This window comes from Phycodurus eques, chromosome 4 (genome assembly GCF_024500275.1).
Source record: "Phycodurus eques isolate BA_2022a chromosome 4, UOR_Pequ_1.1, whole genome shotgun sequence".
NCBI lineage: Eukaryota > Metazoa > Chordata > Actinopteri > Syngnathiformes > Syngnathidae > Phycodurus > Phycodurus eques.
Genome location: NC_084528.1, coordinates 19,472,234 through 19,493,512, shown reverse-complemented (window position 1 = coordinate 19,493,512; position 21,279 = coordinate 19,472,234). Strand labels below are relative to the sequence as shown.

The following is a 21,279-nucleotide window of genomic DNA, read 5'->3' as shown; positions in this document are numbered from 1 at the left end:
ATCCAGTCTTTATGAGGCTGCTTGGTAAATAGCTATTACATACCTAAATGCAAGCAAAAAAAAATTGAGCCTGTAGCACCTTGTTAATGCTGCAGTCAACCACAGGGTTTGTCATCAGCTATTAGCGGTGCAACACAATACTGTACACTGGACACCACCAGAAATAATGTCAAATCCATCGGTTTTCTGGAGCCTATCGCAGCTGAATTTGGGCGAGAGGTAGGGTAGGCCCTGGACTCGTTGCCAGCCAATCCCAGGGCATCTAGACAAACAACCATTCCCACTCACATTCACACCTATGGACAACTTAGAGTCTTCAATGTTGTGTATTTAAAACACAGCTTTAACTTCGAAAATTCGGTTTACCTTAATGCTAACAAACAATGCAAAATGCCATAGACTGGCTAAAGAACAGCATTTATAGTTGCAGTTTTATATGACCCATGAAGCGATGGATATTTGAGCGCAAACGGTACAGCAACACATGTAGACAGACAATATAACAATACTCACAGGTATATTTTCCTTGTCTTCTGCTTAAAAACAACTAATATTACTGCAGCTTACAGAGGAGTGGTGACCATCTCTTCATTCTCCTTGCAAATCCGTATGTCTGCGTTATACGGGGGGGCTGCAACGGATTAATGGAATTTCTATTCATTTGTGTTTTGAGTTACGAGCATGGTCACACAATGAATTAAACGTGTATCATAAGTCATCACTGTATTATATTATTATAAGCTTTGCAGATTGTGCAGCTGCACCTAATGTTTATTTCTCCTGATGTAACTAAATATGCATTGTTTTCAGCCTCCAGAGGACAGTGACGTACCCTCGTCAGCTTTAACGCAGTCGGTCAAGCCCCCAAATGATCATTACGGTCTTTGCAAACTGCCCATTAAAGTGTGCGGAAACACAACTGTTGACACCAACGGTGCAACTCGCTTCATATCTGATTGAAATGCTTGCAAAATCCAAACTGGTTTTCCCAAATGCTCCGCTTGAAACAATGAGACCTGTCATGATTCTGCAGGATTTTGCCATAGCGGCCATGCAGGTTTCAGTGCGAGCTGGTGGAATGCAGACAGGCCTGGTGCAGGGCAAACCGGGAGTTAAGCCTTCGATTTAAAGCTTTAAACTGCCAGTTCAATGTCTTCATGTGTTACAAAGGACTTTTTTTTAGATCACTGCAGATTCAAGCCGGTGATTTCAAGTGTGATTCTCGACTTGAGGTGAGTGTAATGAGTCACTTCTTTGGCGGTCTCACCTGTGTCCCTCAACCCCTTTCAGTTGTCTCCTCCCTCATCGCGGAGTCCTATAAAATGAAGCTCACCTCCGCTTCAGTGACTTTTGGCACTTCAGTGCAGTGAAACCAACTTACTTTTTCAGCGCTGTTTGTCAAACGGATTTGATCCGTGTCAGTCCCACATCGGACGTCCATGTCTCCTGCGCTGGCCAGGTCGGCTCCCAGCGAGCTCAACCACTGGTGGAGTCAGCTGAAATTTCGCCTTCGGAACAAGAAAGGATGGAACGAGATGCTGGATGAGACCTTTCTGCAGCACACCAAGTCGTAAGAAGTCTGTTTTTGAAAAATAACTTTTTACTGCCCACGACGGTGACTATAAAATGTCTAAACACACCTGTTCAAATGTCTGTCCAATGTTGAATTTCCCAGTTATAAGAGCGTGTGCATAACTGCAAACACATTATTTCAGGTGTTGTCTTTTAGCTTCCTCTCTAAAAAAAAAAGATTCAATTGAGTACAGGTTATATGTCACATTAGTGGTCGGAAACCTTTTAATATTATTGAGAGAATTCATTTTTTTAATATCACAAAAACATGGCATTTGAAGAGGAGTGTTTAGATATTTTTTATGGTACAGTCCACCATTTCTCCATCATACGGTATCTCAGATTGATTACTGTACCGATAATGCACTTGACTTTGGAGTCAGCCAGTCCTCCCTCAAACGCCTTCAAATGGTTCAAAATGCTGCCGCTCATCACTTAACTGGAACACGTAAGAGGGAGCACATAACTCCTATTGTGACCGCCCTCCACTGTGCACTTTAAAGTTCATTTTTAGATTCTGCTATTTGTTTTGAAATTTCTAAATGGTCTCTCCCCGCCTTACCTTTCTGAGCTGCTCCATCCCTACGCTCCTCCTCGGTGCCCCAGGTCAGCTGACCTGTTGCTTCTGGAGGTACTGAAGTCTAAGTTCAAGTGAAGTTCAAAAGAGATAGACCTTTTTCAATTGCTGCTCCCAAACTATGGAACTATGGCCCCTTCATTGTCCATTTTTTAAAACCCATTTTCATTCCTTGGCTTTCAACACAGCATGCCCTTGTTTAGTGTCTTATTTCTTTGTATTCTTTTTAACTTTGTTATTGTTAAATGTTTTATAAAATGTTTACTGTACATGTGTTGTATGTACACACTTTGTCTCAGCTGGAGTTGTTATTAAAAGTCCTCTATAAATACAATTGTTTTGAGTAAAAATAAAAAGTCGACAGAAAGAGATACTTGAAAAATCAATTTTAGTACAGTAGTGACCTATTTGTATACTTTGTTACGTCCCACTACTTACAAGCACTGCTGTAAGTATGGTTATGATATCCAATCAGATGTTTATGTGCAAACCATTATGTGAAAACGTTATTTGACGAGCTTATTTGACTTGTCTTCTAGCTCTAACGACATTCCTCTATTCTACGCCGCAATGAGGAACAGAGCGGGCTGCATCAAGAAGCTGCTCGGCTGCTCTTCCACCGACATCTTTGAACGAGGTACACCTGTCTGTCAGTATGTCTGTCCGCTCGTGTGTCTCATGTTGTCGTCCGATACGAATGAACGTGAAGGTGCATTGTTCTCCTTTAGGCGCTCTGGGGGAGACGGCGCTCCACGTGGCCGCCATGAACGACAACCTGGACGCCGCTGTGGCCCTGACGGACGGCGCCCCCGAGCTCATCAACGAGCCCATGACCTCGGACCTCTTCCAAGGTTAACATGTTTAAATTATATCAGAAATATACGGTACACCCTGGAAGAAGAATTGTAGCACAGTATAGGAGTTTTCTACTTTAGCAAGAAATTCATGTAATAACCTTCATCATGAATTTAGCCTTAGAAAATTTTAGTACAGCACTTTTTGACCTTAATAACGTCCATGTTTTTATCATAAGTATAATTTTTATGAAATAACACTCAATTTAACCTGAAAATATTATAGTACAAGGCTTTTTACGTGTTATTTTTACAGTCGCGATTACATTTATGATACAATATTTCAGCCCAGAAAATCATTGTTGACTTTTTTACTTTATTAAAGTTTTGCAAACAATTGAATCATAATTATTACATATTATACAAATGTATGCCCCCAAATGATTACATTACAAGATGTTTATACTTAAATAGAGTACTCCCTTTTTCAGCCTGATTTATATATATATATCAAATCAAGCCTAGAAATTACTGTTTGTATTTTTATTCATGCAATTCAATTCAATTAATTAACTATTAATGATTAACTATTTATTTTTTCATAAGCATCTTTATTCTTCTAAACAAAGAGACGTACATAAACATGTTTTACTCCTCTTCCATTTTCAAAACGATTCACTATGTTTTAATTGCTTTAGTAACCTATTTAAAAAATGTAACCATTATTGTGTTTTATTATATCATATTCTATCATATCATTTCATATCAGTCTGTGCACACGCACTTTTTGCTGTACAGTATGTCTCGCTGCATGTCGTACTTTTGTGTGTGTGTGTGTGTGTGTGTGTGTGTGTGTGTGTCTTGCCTAACTCAGGTGTTACGCCTCTCCACATTGCTGTGGTGAATCAGAACTACAACCTGGTCCATCATCTGGTTAGTCGCGGGGCGGATGTGGCCACGCCCAGAGTCACGGGCCTGTACTTCAGGAAGAGGATCGGAGGACTTATATACTATGGTAAGAAACGCTGTACACTTCGGAGGTTTTCATTGAACAATACATAATAACCTCTTGAACTGTGTCTGTCAAAACTGAGCATGGTTATCTAAGGATAAATTATTGCTATATTAGATAATGCTGATGTATCTAATTTTGCGGCACGGTTTTGTATGTCAGGAGGATGTCTTCAGCTAAATAAAGGACCGTCTACTTGACATTCATTGGCTTGACTTCTATTAGCTTGTGACTAATGTGTGATAATCGGCTGTATTTACTGCTGGGGTTTAAAATTAGAATACACGTCACACCTGTAGGGAAGTGCCCTGGAGCAAAGATTTTCAAATAATATTTGATTGTCTTCTGCCATTTGAATATTACTGCAAGGTAGGATACAGTATGTACAGTAGAATAAGTGCAAGGTGACAATTTAAAAAACGAAAACATGCTAGCGAATGCAATTTCTGTAGAAATCGATATGGTTTTGTTCGATATAAAATAAATAAATAATAAAAAAATGTGAGGAGTGCACTCATTTTGGTAAGATACTGTATGCCAAAGATGAGAATGCTTTCAACTCTATTTTTTCCTCATGTAAAATGCAGAAATATTCCAAAAGTAGGGATTTTTGGAAATGTGGAGGAAGATAATAATGGACTTTATCATTCATTCTTTATAATCGTGATAATGATTTTTAACGTGCATTGGGTCCTCAGGTGAGCACGTTCTTTCTTTTGCCGCATGTGCCGGCAACGAGGACATCATCTCCATGATCGTCGAAGCAGGGGCCAGCACCAGGGTCCAAGACTATCGTGGTATGAGATGTTTTGAAAAGAAAGTACAGTATGAGCATCATACGGTGATGCTCGCATCACGAGCATCACCGTTACCTTCGCTACTTCTCCGCTTTAACTTGACCATCTTTTTCCGTCCAAAGGTAACACAGTGCTTCACATTTTAGTCCTGCAACCCAACAAGACAATTGCATGTCAGGCTATTGACCTAATAATGGCCCGCGATGCAGAGCTGGACCAGCCGGTTCCGCTTGACATGGTGCCCAACTCCCGAGGCCTCACGCCTTTTAAACTGGCCGCCAAAGAGGGAAACACAGTGGTGAGCGCGTAGACAGTAAGGCCCAACCTGTTTGAGAGTGGTGGGAAGTTAAAAAAGTATAAATTATTCTGTAATGTACTTCGGTAGATTTTTCAGGTACCTCTGTCTTACTTTTGCCAAACTGTTTGGTAAAAAGGTGGAGCGGATTGTTTCACTTCTCCCATCTTCATCTTTTTCTTCGCTCAGGCCTTTCAGCACCTGGTGAGCAAAAGGCGTTTAGTCCAGTGGAGTCTGGGACCTTTGACCTCTCACCTCTATGACCTCAGCGAGATCGACTCGTGGGCCGACAACATGTCAGTGCTGGAGCTCATCGTGGCTAGCCCGCAAAAAGAGGTGCAGTGCAGTGGTCATTATTATGGGGGTAAAATCAGACGCTATGTTTCAATTTGAATTCAACCTGAAGAGAATTCTGTATGGTGTGATGGATTGCCTATCTGCCTCACAGCCAAGGGTTCTGGGTTTGAATCCCAGATTGGGCCTTCCTGTGTGGCGTTGGCATGTGGAAACCAATCTGTGTTCAATTGCAGCAGAGTGATAACCTGCACAAAATATGATCATTCCTTGTGACACACACATACGTACACACTCGTCTTGTCTCTTTTCTCTCACGCATGCACTAGTTTTGTTGTGGTTGTAATGAAGAACTGTGTGTTTTTTCAGGAATCACAGCCAGTTGGTTGGTCTATTAAACAGACCTGTCATTTCAGTTATGCATTATTTACTACTGTTGTTGGGTAAGGCAAATAATTTGCATCTTTTTCTTTTCATCGGATTACTGGATTAATTGATGGGATGCTTTGTAGAATACTCAATTCTAAAAACATTTGATAGCTGCAAGGTGCAACAATTAATCGACAACTCAGTGATTATCAAATTCATCAACAACTATTTTGATAATCGATTAATCGTTTAAAGACCTTGTTTAACTAAAAATTGTCCAAATCCTCGGAATTTCAGCCTCTCAAGAGTAAATATTCTCAAATTTGTTTTCCTCCATGAAATAGGTTTGATTATCTCAGTGATTAATCTAAATAAGTCATTTGCAAACATCTGCTTTAACGCTTGAAAACAATGATAATAATTTTTGCCTATTTTCTGACATGTGATTGACCAACCCAGTTACTGAATCATAATCGATATACGCAGTGTTGTACTTGAACGAAACGAATGAACGAAGGTTCATTGAACTCGTTCATATTTTGTGTGAACGTGAATTGAACTTTGTTCAAGCTTGGCTGATGAACGTTATTGAGAACGCGCTCATTCTGGCGTCAAACAATGGTTTTTCGAACGAAAGTTAATTTCTATTCAAGAGGTTATTGCTCGGGATTTACGAGACAAAACCCGTCTCGACAATATATGTGAGCCTCCATATTTCGGGAAACCGTATTTGGCAACCGCCGTTCATGTTTACATTTGGCAGGCACCTTGCAGCAGCCTGTGCGTTCGGGGACACTGCGTAAATGGGAGTGAATGTGTACATCATTGTAGAAATTTATTACTAGGGCATTTATTTGTATCAGAATGTTTTAATTGAAACACTGCGATCACACTGTCATAATATGGAATTTATTTTTGTTTTGTAATATAAGAATAGATGAATTATTTTGTTAATATATTCAGCCAGAGCAGCAAGAAATTTAAAGTTATCAATGTCCTTTCACACGCAACACAGTATGCCAGGAAGTCATACTGTGTTGCGTGTTTTTGTTTGCGCATTAAGGACAAAAGTCCGTTTTTTGTTTTAATTCCTCATTTAAAAAAAAAAAAAAAAAAAAAAACACCATTCAGGCAACAATTTTTTGCTCATATTTTTAAGATTGTAGGGTGAAAGCTGCAGCTGGCTACTTGTGTGGACTGAATGGGTGGCAACAAGGAGGAAATTAAATGCCAGTATTTTAATGGGAATAGCCCATCAGCAACATATTGGGAAAAAATAAATTATGAACTAGTTCATTTTTGGAACAGTGAACTGAACTTTGAACTAGTTTGTATGCAAAATTAATTTTCTCAACACTGAAGATGTTTGTCAGTTTGAAATAATGCCCCATTTTTGAATAACGGGATGGAAATAAAAACATTTATGTTTCCAATTCATCAATTAATAAGACAGATGAATCCGCTATTAAAAATGATCCTTAGTGGCAGCCCTATTTGCAACCATAAACGGGCCTTCCTATGTAGAGTTTGCATGTTCTCCCCACTTGAGCGGGTTTTCTTCTTGTATACTTCAACTTCCTCCCACATTCTAAAAACAAAAATGCTAGGTTCATTGAAGACTCGAAATTCTCCGTATGTCTGAATGTGACTGTGAATAGTTGTCAATACATGCCCTGCGACTGGCTGGCGATCGGTTCAGGGTGTACCCCGACACTCGCCCAGGTCATGCTCCCCCACTTCTGTAATGAGGAAAAGCACTATAGAAAATAGATGCATGTATGGTATAATTCAACATATTTTGGTCTCCAGGCCAGAAGAATACTTGAGGTGACCCCGGTGAGGCAGCTGGTCAGCCTCAAGTGGAACCTGTACGGGAAACATTACTTCAGGTATGTTTTAATTTCCCACGGAAATAACGGCACACTTGAGTGTTGCTTCCTACCAATTTGTTTTGTTTTCTAAATGTCATCCTTCCAGGCTCCTGATGGTTTTCTACCTGCTGTATATTGGAATGTTCACATTATGTTGTACATATCGCCCCTTGAAGGCCGCTCCGGAGAATTACACATCGTCAGATATGGACAAAACCATCAGAGTTCAGAAGACACTCCATGTGCGTTGGCAGCTAAAAATACACGACATAAGCATCAGTGCATTCCTTTTCTATAGCGTCTGCTCTCATTAAGGTCACGGCTAGGCTGGTGTTTATCCGAGATGAATTGACCGCGACTGATAATTAATTCTCCTTTCATCTCTCAGGAGAGTTATGTGACATACGAGGACAACCTGCGTCTGGTAGGAGAAATCATCAGTGTCCTGGGAGCTTTAGTCATCCTGTTGCTAGAGGTATGGCTGTTGTGTACTTACAGTGGTTATAAAAAGTCTGCAGAACCCTGCTCAAATGCCAGTTTATACATATATATATATATATATATATATATATATATATATATATATATATATATATATATATATATATATATATATATATATATATATATATATATATATATATATATATATATATATATATATATATATAAAAAACAACGGAGATAATGTGGTTGCACAAGTGTACACATCCTCCTAACTGGCGATGTTCAGAATTGGCGCAAACGCGAGACTGCTGATCACCAAAAGAGCACCATTCAAGTTAAACCTGATGGTCTCACAAGGTGGAGGGAATTATGTTAAATAGTGGCAAGTGTGTTCTGATTCTCATTTAACATGAGTTTGAATGTGATTGGGTATTTCTGGACACTGGCTCATCCCCAATGAGAAGAGGGTGTTCACACTTGGGTAACCACATTATCGCAGTCATTTATTTTTACTTGCTTGCTTTTACTTTACTTGCCTTCTAGAAAGCATCTTTTTTTCTCATTCAGTTGTACAGGTTATAGGTCATATTAATGGAAGATTTCTTTATTTTTTTTAAGGTGTATCTTGGTCTAATATTTGTATATCACAACCTGGCATTTGAAAACGGGTGTGTAGACTTTTTTTTTTTTAATATCAACAGTACATACTGTGTATTGGAAAGACACTGACACTTTAGCTGTCTATCCCTCTTTGCTAATATCAGATCCCTGATATCCTCAGAGTGGGAGCGAAACGCTACTTTGGTCAGACAGCGCTGGGCGGCCCCTTCCACGTAATCCTGTACGTTCATGAAATCGCCACAAAAGCCAACGTGGTTATAATACATTTTAAATACTGTATGTTGTGTTGCTGTCGTCGTTGTTGTTGTTGCAGTGTCAGCTACGCATGCCTGGTGGTTCTGTTGTGTGTGTTCAGAGCGTGCAGTGTGCAGGGCGAGGCCGAGGTCATGGCTGTGTGTTTGGTGCTGGGCTGGACGAACGTCATGTTCTTCGCGCGTGGTTTTGAAATGCTCGGCCCGTACGTCATTATGATCCAGAAGGTACGACCAAAAAAATGTGTCACTCCAAAAAAAAAAAAGCTGATCGGCGCAAGAATGCTACTAATTTTAAACGGAGCACAAGAAAGATTTCCTTCATGCCTGCATGTGTGTCAGTTTTATTTTATTTTATTTTTAAAAACTCAAATGACCACCCAGGATTGACGCAAGTAAGAATGCTACTTACACTATTTTTCAGTTGAATTCAATTTAATTTATTTGAATTTCATTTAATTTGATTTAGAATACTCAAACAACCCAATATTAATCCAAGTTAGAAGGTTACTGTTTTTAAGGGTTTCATTTATTTTAATTAAATACTGTAAAATTGAAATTATTGCAAATTTTATTTAACTATATTGAATTAAAAATAACAACTGACCAAGACTGCCACTTGTACCTTGTGTGGCATAGTCCCAGCACAAATTACATTTAGAATTTAAAAGAAAATTATCCAAGATTAAATAAAATGATACTGCAAATAAATTATTTAATAGCTTTTCATTTATAACAGTTGTCATTTTGCACGGCGTCCACTCTTTTGCCTTGTTTAGTTTTAATCATATTGTTTGTTCTTTTTTGACACATTGCAGTCACATTTTGTGGTTCTCATGATCACATCGTTCACCTCGTTTCCTCCTAGATTATATTTGGAGACCTGACAAAATTTATGTGGCTGAGTGTCATTGTACTTCTTGGTTTTTCAACTTGTAAGTATATCCGCTCCAAACATACGGTATCTCACAAAAGTGAGTGCACCCCTCACATTTTTCTAAATATTTTATATCTTTTCATGGGACAACAGTGAATTAATGACACTTTGTTACGATATAAAGTAGAAGAAATTGTACAGTAATGTAAATTTACTGTCCCCTCAACACATTAATGCCTAAACCGCTAGCAACAAAAGTGAGTACACCCCTTAATGAAAATCTCCATATTGTGCCTCAGCAGCCATTTTATCTCCTTGGTTGCAAGTGACTCATTAGTGTTTCAAAATCTCAAGTGTGAATGGGGAGCAGGTGTGTCAAATTAAGTGATGTCAGTTTCTAACATCCACCAGCTCTGTGATGACATCATGGAGGAGTGAAAGAGGATTTCAATGAAAACCTGTGAAGCTCTGTGAACTCCATGCGTAAGAGGGTTGATGCAGTGCTGTAAAATAATAATGATCAAGCAAAATATTGACACTTAGGACCCAATATGGACATTTTCATCAAAGAGTCTACTCACTTTTGTTGCCAGTGGTTTAGACAGTAAAATATACTGTTACATAAGCTGTAAAATGCAAAGGGTGTACTTAATTTTGTGAGACACTGTTTAATCAACTAGCCTGATTCAAGGTGAGCAATGGAGAGTTTTACCCTCTGTCCGTCTTCTCAGCCCTGTGGATGGTGTACATGACTCAGGACCCAGATTCTATCCCGGCCTATCGCTCTTTCCCCATCACGCTCTTCTCCCAGTTTGAGCTCAGCGTGGGCCTCATCGACCTGCCGGTGGACCACACCTTCACCACGCCCCCTATCGTCCACGTGCTGCACTGCGCCTTCTCCGTGGTGTCCTACATCCTTCTGCTCAACCTGCTGATCGCCATGATGAGCGACACCCACTGGCGGGTGGCCCAGGAGAGAGACGAGCTCTGGAGGACGCAGGTGAAAGTCACAGTAAACATGCACATCTGTACAGAAATCCGTCAGTATTTATTGGATATCTTTGGTATGCAGTTTAAGGTCCACTTGCTAGTACGATCTTTGTCCTCACTAAGGCCTGGTACACACATAAAGAATTTTTGAATCTTAAAGGATGTTTTTATCTGATACAGAGCCCACACATGAAGATTTTTTTGTTTGTTTGTTTAAATCAAGCATTTAACAGCTGGGGTTTTTTTGTACTTTGTGTAGTGTGCTCCAATAATCTCAACACAGAACACACCACACACAAATATTTTATTCCACCACTGACCTAAAATCCAGTCCTACAAGGCAAAAATCTCACATGATCACACATGATTTATCAAAAAAAACAAGAACAAACACGGCCAGATATGTTGCATCCATTTTTCCCGAGTGTTCCCAAAGAGGCCGGAGGTGGGAGTGACGTAGTAGAATGGTGATGTCGTCAAAAAAGACTTGCTTTGGATTTATCATATCGAACAAATTGTCAAATGCCTTTCCCTACCTGTCGTCACTGTGCATTGCGTTGTCATGACAACCGTGACCATTGTGCAGGTAGTGGCCACGACGCTTATGCTGGAGAGGAGGCTGCCCCGCTGCCTTTGGCCTCGACTCGGAGTGTGCGGACTCAGCTACGGCCTGACGGAGCGCTGGTACCTCCGGTAAGACGTGTGCCACCATCATTACAAAATATTAATTAATATTTTATATTAGTACAGTACAGAACAATTTCAGTAGAACATATCCCCACCCTCAGCCACCCAAAGACCCCGCCCCATCCTACCTCCATCCTAACTTGACTTGCTCAAACGATTACAACTATAATACAGTCATCCCTTGCTATATTGCGGTTCACTTTTTGCGGGTTCAGTGCATCGCATTGTTCTTTAAACGGTACTGATAGGCTATTGCGAATTATTCGCTATATCACAGGATATTGCTGTGATTATTTTTCCACAGACTGTTACTGCTGACTCAGGAAGCAATAAGCTCAAGCCAAGAGAAATGGGTGTATAAAAGACAGAATGTCCAAAGTTTGGGATCATTTCACACTTAATAAAAAAAAGCTACGGTACAATGAGCCTATTGGAAAATACAACTGGCTTAAGTTACACAATTGACATCTGCTGTAAAGTAAATATAATTAGCTAATGAAATATAAGCTACCACCACTAGTTAGATTGAATTGTAAAATATAACAGGAGGTTTGGATAGAGGGAGGACGGAAACAGCCGCTGGTGCTTTTTCAATCGCCTTATTGAACAAACAGTTAAAAAATACAGTGAACACAAGTATATTCTTAGCCGACCTGCCGACGACCTCAACTGACTTTGTACACTCAAAGTGGCTAAGGCTAAAGCCAGCAAACAACTAACCATCTGTACGTCCTCATACGCTGACTTCCACATCACTCAACAGGCCAGACCCGCTTTTAAAGCCAGCTAAACATTGAACGTCACAGTAACTGTAGTGTAGAATGTGACGATGGTGACCCTAAGTGGACACAAATAATACATGCACCTCACATCCTTAGATCGTGCTGGTGTACCTAATGTAGTGTCCAGAGGGTGTATAGAATCGGCAATAAGTGCCTGATTGCTGAGTCACCTTGCAGAGTCGAGGACAGGAACGACCCCATGATGCAGAAGATGCGCCGATACGTTAAAATGTTCACCAGGGATGACGAAAAGGAGGAAAAGGAAGGATCGGAGAAGGCCAACATGAACCCAAAGGTCAGACCGAGAAATAGGAGCTCCATGGCAGGATGGAAGATGATTCGTGAAAGTGCTTTGGGTGCCGACGTGGAGGTGGAAGAGCCCGGGAATGAGCAAGACATTCAATTTGTCTAGACAAAGCCAATGAAATGAATGACTTCACATTCTATCCTTTTAGTCTTTATAGTGAAATGGTGCAATTTTTCTTGCAGTATTACATGGAAGAAAATAGTGTCTTATTTTTATTGCAACATCTCAACATGTAGCAGAAATATATGCTGAGAGAATTAAGTGCTGGCCAAACATATTTATGTGACAATAACACTTTATTGAAGCATAATTCAAGGCTTTTGGTTCCACATAATACTACTAATCTACCACATTAGACTAAGGCAACTGGAATTGTATTTAAAATTGCTGAATGGCATAGATAGATCAACAAAGATACACTATTTGTGTTTTTTTTTTTTTGTGGCTTGTTATTTAAAGTGGATTAAAAAGAAATCCCCCAATCTATTTATTGGTGGAGTGTGCAGACAGGGGTAAAAAAAACTATTATTATCTTATTAGCACATGCACACACATACTGTACAGAGTGCTTAACAAATGTATTAGACCAGCACCCAATGTAAGGTTTATGCCACATGAACAGCATTGCTAATGTACAAGCTCTTTAACCAAAAGGATATTTGTAATGCTCCAATGTCATTGTCATTGTCGTCCACTAATTTTCTAATTGACTGTTTCACAATTTTAAAAAAATCTGCAATAAATATAAAGTGTGTGATTATATATTGATGTCGAATGAAAAGTTACTGACTTGCATTCCAGACCAGAAAAAAAAATTGTAATGCTTGCGTTCTGATTTTAATTAATGATTCATTTCAAGGTTTGAAAAAGGGGGAATTCAATTTGAAATTCCTCAGCCTTTTCAAAATGGTGACTGTTGAGAGCCCAAAGAAAAATTAAAAGAGCCCACGTTAAAGCTCGTTATCATAACACGTGGTCTAATAATTATGCTAAGCGTATTATATAATAGAAATGTTGCTACAAATTGCTACAGACATTATACAGTGTTATGTATCTCAACTTGCAGAGCATCTATCGTTTAGGGTTTTTCAATTGGATGCAGGAGAGGAGTGTCCTGGTGAACTGCGGTTCCGAGGTTCCTCTGACAGATGTAGTACATGTATGAGCGGCAGGGAATCATCATCCAGTTGTCTGGAAGGCCGTTGCTGTGAAGCATCGCACAGTTCCCTGTTGTCAGGTATGCTCCCCAGTAACTGCAAAACAAAAGTTCACAAAAATCTATTTATCTACAGTGGCAGATGACATGACTGTGCATCAGTGCACAAATCATGGTTCATAAAAACATTGATGAGAGACTTTGATGTGGACGAACTTGGCTGGCCTGCACAATCCTGACCTCAACCCTATGAACACATTTGGATGAATTAGAGCGGAGAATGAGAGCCAGACCTTCTTGCCCAACATCAGTGTGTGACCTGAAAATGGTGATAAATCCTCATAAACACACTCCTTAACGTGCGATTGGCTGGCGACCAGTTCAGTGTGTACCCCGCCTCTTGCCCAGAGTCAGCTGGGATAGGCTCCAGCAGGCCCGCGACCCAAGTGAGGATAAGCGGAATGGAAAATGGATGGATGGATGGACACTCCTTAACTTTGTGGAAAAACTTCCCATTAGAGTTTAAGCTGTTATAACTTCAGAGGGTGGACTGATGTCATATTAAACCGTATGGATTGAGAATATGATGTCACTTAAATTCATATCTGAGTCAAGGCAGGTGAGCGAGTACTTTTGGCAGTATAGTGTACCTTTTGGAATTATGGCCTGTAACTTCATCCTTGCTTTCAACGTGGTAAAAAATTTGAGCCATTTATTTGACTTGATTTCTTTATCTTAACTTTTGTTGATTGTGGCCTTTTAAGTTTTTGGTATTTTTTTCATTCATTCATTCATCGCTTATCCTGGTTAGGGTCGCGGGGCGCTGGAGCCTATCCCAGCTGACTTCAGCCGAAAGGCGGACTACACCCTGGACTGCTGGTCATGTCAGTCGCAGGGTATTGTTTTCATGTTCAAACTAAATGTTCAAAGCAAAACAAAGACAAACAAACAAACAAAAATACTACTACAAGTTCTAATGTCTCATGTCACCTCTGTTGCAAGTTGGTGTTGTCCACCCAGATCCACATATCCCTAATGCGCCGCAAACCGATCCAGTATTTCATGAAATTCCCACATTGACTGAGAAAGTTCTAGAAGAGAGAGCCGGCATTAGCATTGAAATAACAAGAATGTGCCAAAATATTCGTTATCAGTGGTGCCAGGAAAGCTGATGTGAGAACCACCTGGACTTTGTGGCTGCTGACCACAGCCAGAGATCCTCCTTTCTCCAAACAGTCCCTCTGGCTCTCCTCCCAACTGAGCCTGAGTTTGGACAAGAAGAAACAGGACTCCTCCAGTCTCAGCCACCCCGGGGGGCACTGGTTGCAGCAGTAACCTAAAGCGGGGTACACACTACTCAGTGGAAACATGGCCAAAGTAAAGGTAATAACAACAAATGTGATTGGTTTTTTTTCTCCTGATGGGGAAAAAGGAGGCGTTTATTTTAAGTGGATGGTGCACTAGGTATTTAATTGTGCTTATTCAAGTAGCGGTCTCTATTTGGGGGAATACAATACCCTATGGAAGTGATTCTTAAAGTGTGGTACAAGTACCACTAGTGATATGCGGGCTTCTCTGGTGGTACATGGAAAAAAAAAAAATTAAAAATCACCAAATTAAATATGAAAAAAAAAAAACATGAAATACAATCAAATATATTAGCGTGAACCTTGTAGCTATGCATGAAGCCTTTATTTTATTTTTTTAAATCTGGTACAGTATATGTTTTACTACTAAGTACAATTTAGCTGTATTTAACTTTAAAGTACAATACATTTGCATTTAGTCTTTAAGAACTGTTGCACAGCTCCTCCTCACTAGTATCATGCAGTTTTCCTACTAGTATGCCCATGTTGTCCTACTAGTGAGGACAAAGAGCATACAAAATATATGCACCTTAAACTAGGTATCAGGATATCGCATAAATGCTCAAACGGCTTGCCGTAAAGGTCATCCATCCGTGCACCCATTCAGTAGCTGTAACTGTGTCATGCTCACATTGGTGTTGATCTTGAGAAGTGAAAGCCGTGCACTGGTCCGTGCTGCATGTTGGTGGAACCCAACTCGCCGAGCTCACCGGGCAGGCGGTGGATTCAGCTGTCACTAGAAATTAGCGCAAAACGTTGGGCGGGAGGTATAAGCATCAAGGCTCCAGAAGCAGAACAGGCTGTCAAATACTGTACCTATTGATACAAGTATCTTGTGCTTCCTCTGTATGAGGGTATGGGCATAGGGAAGGGGGAAAAGATGTACAGTATATGCATATTGGTGTATATAGATTTTGACACAAACAGCGTAGCAACACAGGTAAAAGTACAATATAACAGTACCCAGAGTCATATATTCTTAATCCTAAGAAAAGTTCAGCACTGATGAGCTGAGACAAGTTGAAACCTCTCAAAGAACAGTAATATCTGTCCGTCTGTCTGTCTTATACTGCTCCCAGGTGGCCAAGGCGGGCACACCAGAAAGAGCAGCACAATGGCCATTCAATAGATGCACGGTGACCAAATAATTCTTTATAATTCTATTACTCTATTACTAGTCATTACTATGTTCTTAAGGATTGCTAGTCCTCATTAAAATACACATTCCAATATTTTTTTATTTTTTTGGGGGGGGAGATGGCTGGAACGGAGTAATGTCTGGGTTTGAGATGCGAGTGTTTTCAATTACGAGCGTGGTCACAGAATAAATTAAACTCATATTTCAAGGCAAATTTTTGGTGACTTATAATTGGCTACATGCTACATTTTTGTGATGACTGAGTGATTCTGATGAGGAAACCAAAAGCCCATCATCATGATTTTGACGTAACACTGACTGTGCTTCTGTAAACTAGTAAAATTCCAATATGATTTACATGTGCCCATGGTAGTTATGGATAATTGGCGTTAGGATTATGAGGGGGTCCTTGAAAAAAATGATCCCATGTGAGAGGAGTCTCTCACTTTTCACCAAGAGGATGATGACAACCAGCAGCACCAAGCAGAGCACGGTCAGGATCAAGCATGCAACACGGTAAGGCCTCACGGGACCTTGGACCTGTTTGGCTGACAAACAAGGGAGACATCAGATATGTTAGTTGGAATGATTGGCAATGTATTCCAAGTCAGAAAAACCTTTCCAACTACACTGAAAAAAAGTCCTTTGAATTTACTTAATTTGAACATGTACATCAGTTGCATTTGATTAAAATGTGTTAAACTAAATTCTATTATCTGGTTATTGTCGAGGAAAACGAAATTACATTTTAATCATGTGCAACCAAAAATTAAGGACTTTTTTCAGTGTACTTCCTGTTCTGGTAGTGTGGAAACAGGACTTGTTGTCTGCAACGTTCTCACTGCTCATTTTGATCAACACCAAGACAAGTGTCACATGACTCTACCTTACATACTGCAATATTTTGGCTGCTTTTATCTCCTTCCCAGAACATTTTATGTTTCTTTCAATGTGTAATAGCGAAACTAATACATAAAGTGAGTCAAGATGTGTCACCACTTTGATGGCATTAAAAACTAAAACATTTTTAGGGAAGTCTTCTTTTTCACAATATTAAGCTTTTACAATAGCTTGTTTTATTACCCATAGACAGACCTCTGGTTCTCTGCACCTATAACTACAGTGGTGCCTGGAGATATAAGTTTAATTCATTTTGTGACGACGCTTGTTACTCAAAACACTCGTATCACAAATCATCTTTCCCCATTGAAATGAGTGGAAATGCTATTTCGTTCCAGCCTCCCACCAAAAAATTACAATTTGTAGAGTTTTCTTTTAATAAGAACAATAGCACTCTGTAATGGTGTACATAATAGAAGCATACAGTGATAACATAATTAAAGAGAATGTAAAGAATTCAACTTTTTGCTTCAATTCACTGGAGATTGTGATTGTGGTTTTGGGCACCTGGGGGCAGGATAATACAGAAATATGGGTATACTGGACATGAAGACTGGTCAGTCCTCATTAACCTGCACTAATATTAATTATTCTTCACAGAGGATAAAGAATATGTTCCTGTGTTGTTTTATGTTTAGTTTGACAGTCTCCTGCCAAAATACAGCGTTTGTATCTAAGATTTTTGCTCGCAACTCAAAACAAAACATCGGCAGAACAAAAGCTGAAATCTCAAAAAACCCGTAAGTCACTCATATCTCAAGGCACCACTGTTTTGTATTTCATGATTTTATTCTTTTTTTTAGAATGTTGATAATTATAGCTTGCTGTTAACAAAAACTCCAATTCACCATCTCAAGAAATTAAAATATTACATAAGAAACAAAAATAAATATTTTTAATACAGAAATTATGCAGGAATTGGCCTTCTGAAATGGATTTTCCTATGTGTTTAAAAACTATATATAATGTGTAATTGAGTTTAACTTTTTGATTTGAACTTAATGAACTTTCCTATCATATTCTAATTTATTTAGATGCACCTGTATACTGCTGGACTTGGGCGGAATCCTTGCATTGTTTTTCAGGAAACAAAAGCAAAAACAGAAAATGCAGGTTTGTTGAGGCATTAACACTGCATCGTGAAAGAGAGCAAGCCATTTTCAATACTAAATTGGTCAATATCTTTTTAAATAACATACCCACGTGGGGACTGAACAGTATAATCCATTTGTGGGGGAATAAAAATATGAAATTGACCAAATTTGAACATAGGAGGTTTCGACCCAATGGCAGCAATACTTTTTATATAACTCACTGAGCTTGTATTCCAATTTCAGTCAGTTTTCATTTTTGGCATTTTGTTCTCAATATAATCAACAATAAATGTAATGTAACAAAATATGTTTTATACATTTAAGATAATTGTTACGTATGCAATACAGCTGGAAGCATATCACATGCTTAAACCTTCTTGGAAGGAAAGCCGTTTTGTAATTTAATTCTCTCGGCTTCACCACCAAAAAGCTGAGCACAAAGTTCAAATAAATGCAAAGAATCCATACTAAGATGGTTATTTTTATTTTTTTTCCTCCCAATTAATGCACATTTAATGTCTGTCATGCATTGTTTTGATTATCAAATGTGAGATAAATACAAATAATTGAAAACAAACCTAAAATATAAAAAACAAAATAATAATGCAATTAAGTAATAAACACATGCATTTTAAAAAGATGCTTGATAGTCTGCAATAATTTGCCGCAACTTCTGCTTTTGATTGTTTTATCTCCAATGTCAGCAGCCTTTTTCAAGTTAGCTCATGTCAGTTTCTTATAAATCTATTTATGCTCAGCCACATTGACAGTGTGATGGTGACACAATGTTTTCCTCATGTACTAGGCATTCTATGGCCCATTTTTTATTTAGTTATTTGCAGATGTACTTTACAAACACAGACGTTATTGAAGTTAAATATACCTCGTTGTTTGGTTGGATCCACAACATTTGAATAGATATCCTCAGTTGGCTTTTGCAGTCTTGTGTATTCGCCTGGTCCTGCTTCCGGTACGGCAAAACCAAAATGAAGAGGGCACATTTAAACAGAAACTAAATGAAATTTGTTGAGTGGTAAAATGCTGTCAGACTTTTTTAATTAGAAAAAAAAGTCCATAATAAGGCAAAGAGGGTATGTGCGTCTTCGCCAGTTTTGATCCATGGTCAATGTGTGTTGGTAAGACTCTACAAAAACAATGTCTACTTACATAGTGGGACCTGAGCAAATGTATATGGGTTCCTCTCACCTCTGACTTCTAGCATAGGTTTGTTTGTTGCCATATCCTCTTCAAGTTGTTTTTTCTTGGCATCGACTTCCTCCATCTCCATGATTTCTTTCTTCTTCAGTTAAATTTCACTTTCCCAGGAAAAGTGTTTGCTGGGGATGAATGGCTGATTGGAGTTATGTAACCTGTCGTCATGCAAGTGTAATCAGTAATGACAAAAAGGTGCGACAATGTGTCAAAAAGGTTTTTAACTTGAAAATGTGCAATCGGGGAGAAAAATGCGCTCTGCTCCCAGACGTTTGCGATCTTCAGCACTTTGTTGAAGACTGAATACTTCCCCTTATTGAGATTCTCTATCTTGGGCCTTCCTCTAAATCTTTGATCGACAGTTCTGTGTAGACCTACAAGTGAATCCGGCCGGGTCAAAGGAAGAAGCATCACGCAAGATATGGCCTGACTAAGTGCTGGTAGGCTACTGTACCCCTGGTAAGACGTGTGCCATTATCATCGTCAATCATTTTTTTCATAGTTCTTCTCTGTTTTATTTAGCCTCAACAGTACAGAACAAAGACTTGAAAATTAGTGCTTACATTTTTCATATTTCAGTAGAGCAAATATCTGTCTGACAATGTCAATCAAAAGTAAGCCCATTTAATTTTGTAAAGGCAGAATTTCAAATATAGCTATTGTATTTCCTTAGGTCGTGCTGGTGTACCTAATGTAGTGTCTATTGGGCATATAGGATCTCCAATAAATTCCTGATTGCTGACTCACATTGAAGAGTCGAGGACAGTAACAACCCTGTGATGCAGAAGATGCGCCGATACATTTACGTGTTCACCAGGGAGGACGAAAAGGAGGAAACGGAAGGATCGGAGAAGGCCAACGTGAACCAAAAGGTCAAACTGAGAAATAGGAGCTCCATGGCAGGCTGAAAGATGATTCATGAAAGTGCTTTGGGTGCCGGCATGGAGGTGGAAGAACCTGAGGATGAGAGAAATTCAATTTGTCTCGACAAAGCCAATGAAATGAATGACTTCACGTTCTATCCTTTTCGTCTTTATTGTAAAATGGTGCAATCCTTCTTGCAGTATGACATGGTATAAAGGACTGTCTTATTTTTATTGCAACATACAGTACTAACAGGAAGCAGAAATATACATTCATTCATTTATTCATTCATCTTCCGTACCGCTTATCCTCCCTCACTAGGGCCGCAGGCGTGGTGGAGCCTATTTCAGCTATCTTCGGGCGAGAGGCGGGGTACACCCTGAACTGGTCGCCAGCCAATCGCAGGGCACATATAAACAAACAACCATTCGCACTCACACAGAAATATAAAGTCCCCTCCAAAAGTATTGGAACGGCAATGTCAATTCTTTTGTTTGTCTTCTATACTGAAGACATTTGTGTTCCAGATCAAAAGATGACTGTGAGACAAAAGTTCAGAATTCCAGCTTTTATTTCATGGTATTTACATCTAGATGTGTTAACAACTCAGGAGAACGCACCTTATGTTTGAAGGCAGCCACTTTTCAAGTGAGCAAAAGTATTAGAGTAGACGTTATTAAATTAACTTGAAGTGAATAACATTTCTGCGACTGACTGGCGACCGGTTCAGGGTGTAGTCCGCCTTTCGCCCGAAGTCAGATGGGATAGGCTCAAGCGCCCCACGAGCCTAACCAGGATAAGCGGTGTTGAAAATGGATGAATGGATGGATGAATAACATTTAATATTTGGTGGCATAACCCTTACTCGCAATAACTGCATCAAGCCTGCGACCCATTGACTTCCCCAGACTGTTACATTCTTCATTTGAAATGCTTTACCAGGTCTTTACTGCAGCCTCTTTCAGTTCTTGTTTGTTTATGGGGGTTTCTCCCTTCAGTCTCTTG

General features: G+C 39.4%; 2 protein-coding genes across 6 annotated transcripts; one reads left to right on the top strand and one right to left on the bottom strand.

Moving 5' to 3' along the window:
- The first annotated feature begins 1,362 nt into the window (after positions 1-1,362).
- On the top strand, positions 1,363-13,339 carry trpv6 (transient receptor potential cation channel, subfamily V, member 6). 4 transcript variants are annotated; one of them, XM_061674459.1, is made up of 16 exons: positions 1,363-1,570; positions 2,689-2,786; positions 2,878-3,000; positions 3,818-3,958; positions 4,654-4,752; positions 4,875-5,050; positions 5,237-5,383; positions 7,520-7,599; positions 7,688-7,823; positions 7,970-8,056; positions 8,793-8,869; positions 9,005-9,128; positions 9,769-9,835; positions 10,509-10,777; positions 11,354-11,460; positions 12,414-13,337. In XM_061674459.1, exons 1-16 carry the CDS (start codon positions 1,440-1,442, stop codon positions 12,646-12,648), a joined length of 2,097 nt encoding a protein of 698 aa, XP_061530443.1. In that variant the 5' UTR covers positions 1,363-1,439; the 3' UTR covers positions 12,649-13,337. The 4 variants fall into 4 exon arrangements, with proteins under 4 accessions (XP_061530443.1, XP_061530442.1, XP_061530440.1 ...); XM_061674458.1 differs by having other exon boundaries at positions 8,963-9,128; XM_061674456.1 differs by having other exon boundaries at positions 8,793-9,128; positions 12,414-13,338.
- A 25-nt stretch (positions 13,340-13,364) lies between these two features.
- Positions 13,365-19,712, bottom strand: LOC133401447 (early activation antigen CD69-like). 2 transcript variants are annotated; one of them, XM_061674461.1, is made up of 7 exons: positions 19,405-19,712; positions 19,082-19,162; positions 16,651-16,752; positions 15,698-15,802; positions 14,884-15,035; positions 14,690-14,790; positions 13,365-13,796 (listed from the first exon to the last, which is right to left on the bottom strand). In XM_061674461.1, exons 1-7 carry the CDS (start codon positions 19,484-19,486, stop codon positions 13,622-13,624), a joined length of 798 nt encoding a protein of 265 aa, XP_061530445.1. In that variant the 5' UTR covers positions 19,487-19,712; the 3' UTR covers positions 13,365-13,621. The 2 variants fall into 2 exon arrangements, with proteins under 2 accessions (XP_061530445.1, XP_061530446.1); XM_061674462.1 differs by having other exon boundaries at positions 19,082-19,159.
- Positions 19,713-21,279: the final 1,567 nt, after the last annotated feature.

Coding starts and splice junctions, on each gene's coding strand:
- LOC133401447 (XM_061674461.1), bottom strand. CDS start 19,486: ATGGAGATGGAGGAAGTCGATGCCAAGAAAAAACAACTTGAAGAGGAT. Junction 14,791..14,883: donor TCAGCAGCCACAAAGTCCAG/GTGGTTCTCACA, acceptor TCTCTCTTCTAG/AACTTTCTCAGTCAATGTGG. Junction 13,797..14,689: donor AACACCAACTTGCAACAGAG/GTGACATGAGAC, acceptor TTTGTTTTGCAG/TTACTGGGGAGCATACCTGA.
- trpv6 (XM_061674456.1), top strand. CDS start 1,440: ATGTCTCCTGCGCTGGCCAGGTCGGCTCCCAGCGAGCTCAACCACTGG. Junction 7,824..7,969: donor GAGTTCAGAAGACACTCCAT/GTGCGTTGGCAG, acceptor TTCATCTCTCAG/GAGAGTTATGTGACATACGA. Junction 9,129..9,768: donor ACGTCATTATGATCCAGAAG/GTACGACCAAAA, acceptor GTTTCCTCCTAG/ATTATATTTGGAGACCTGAC.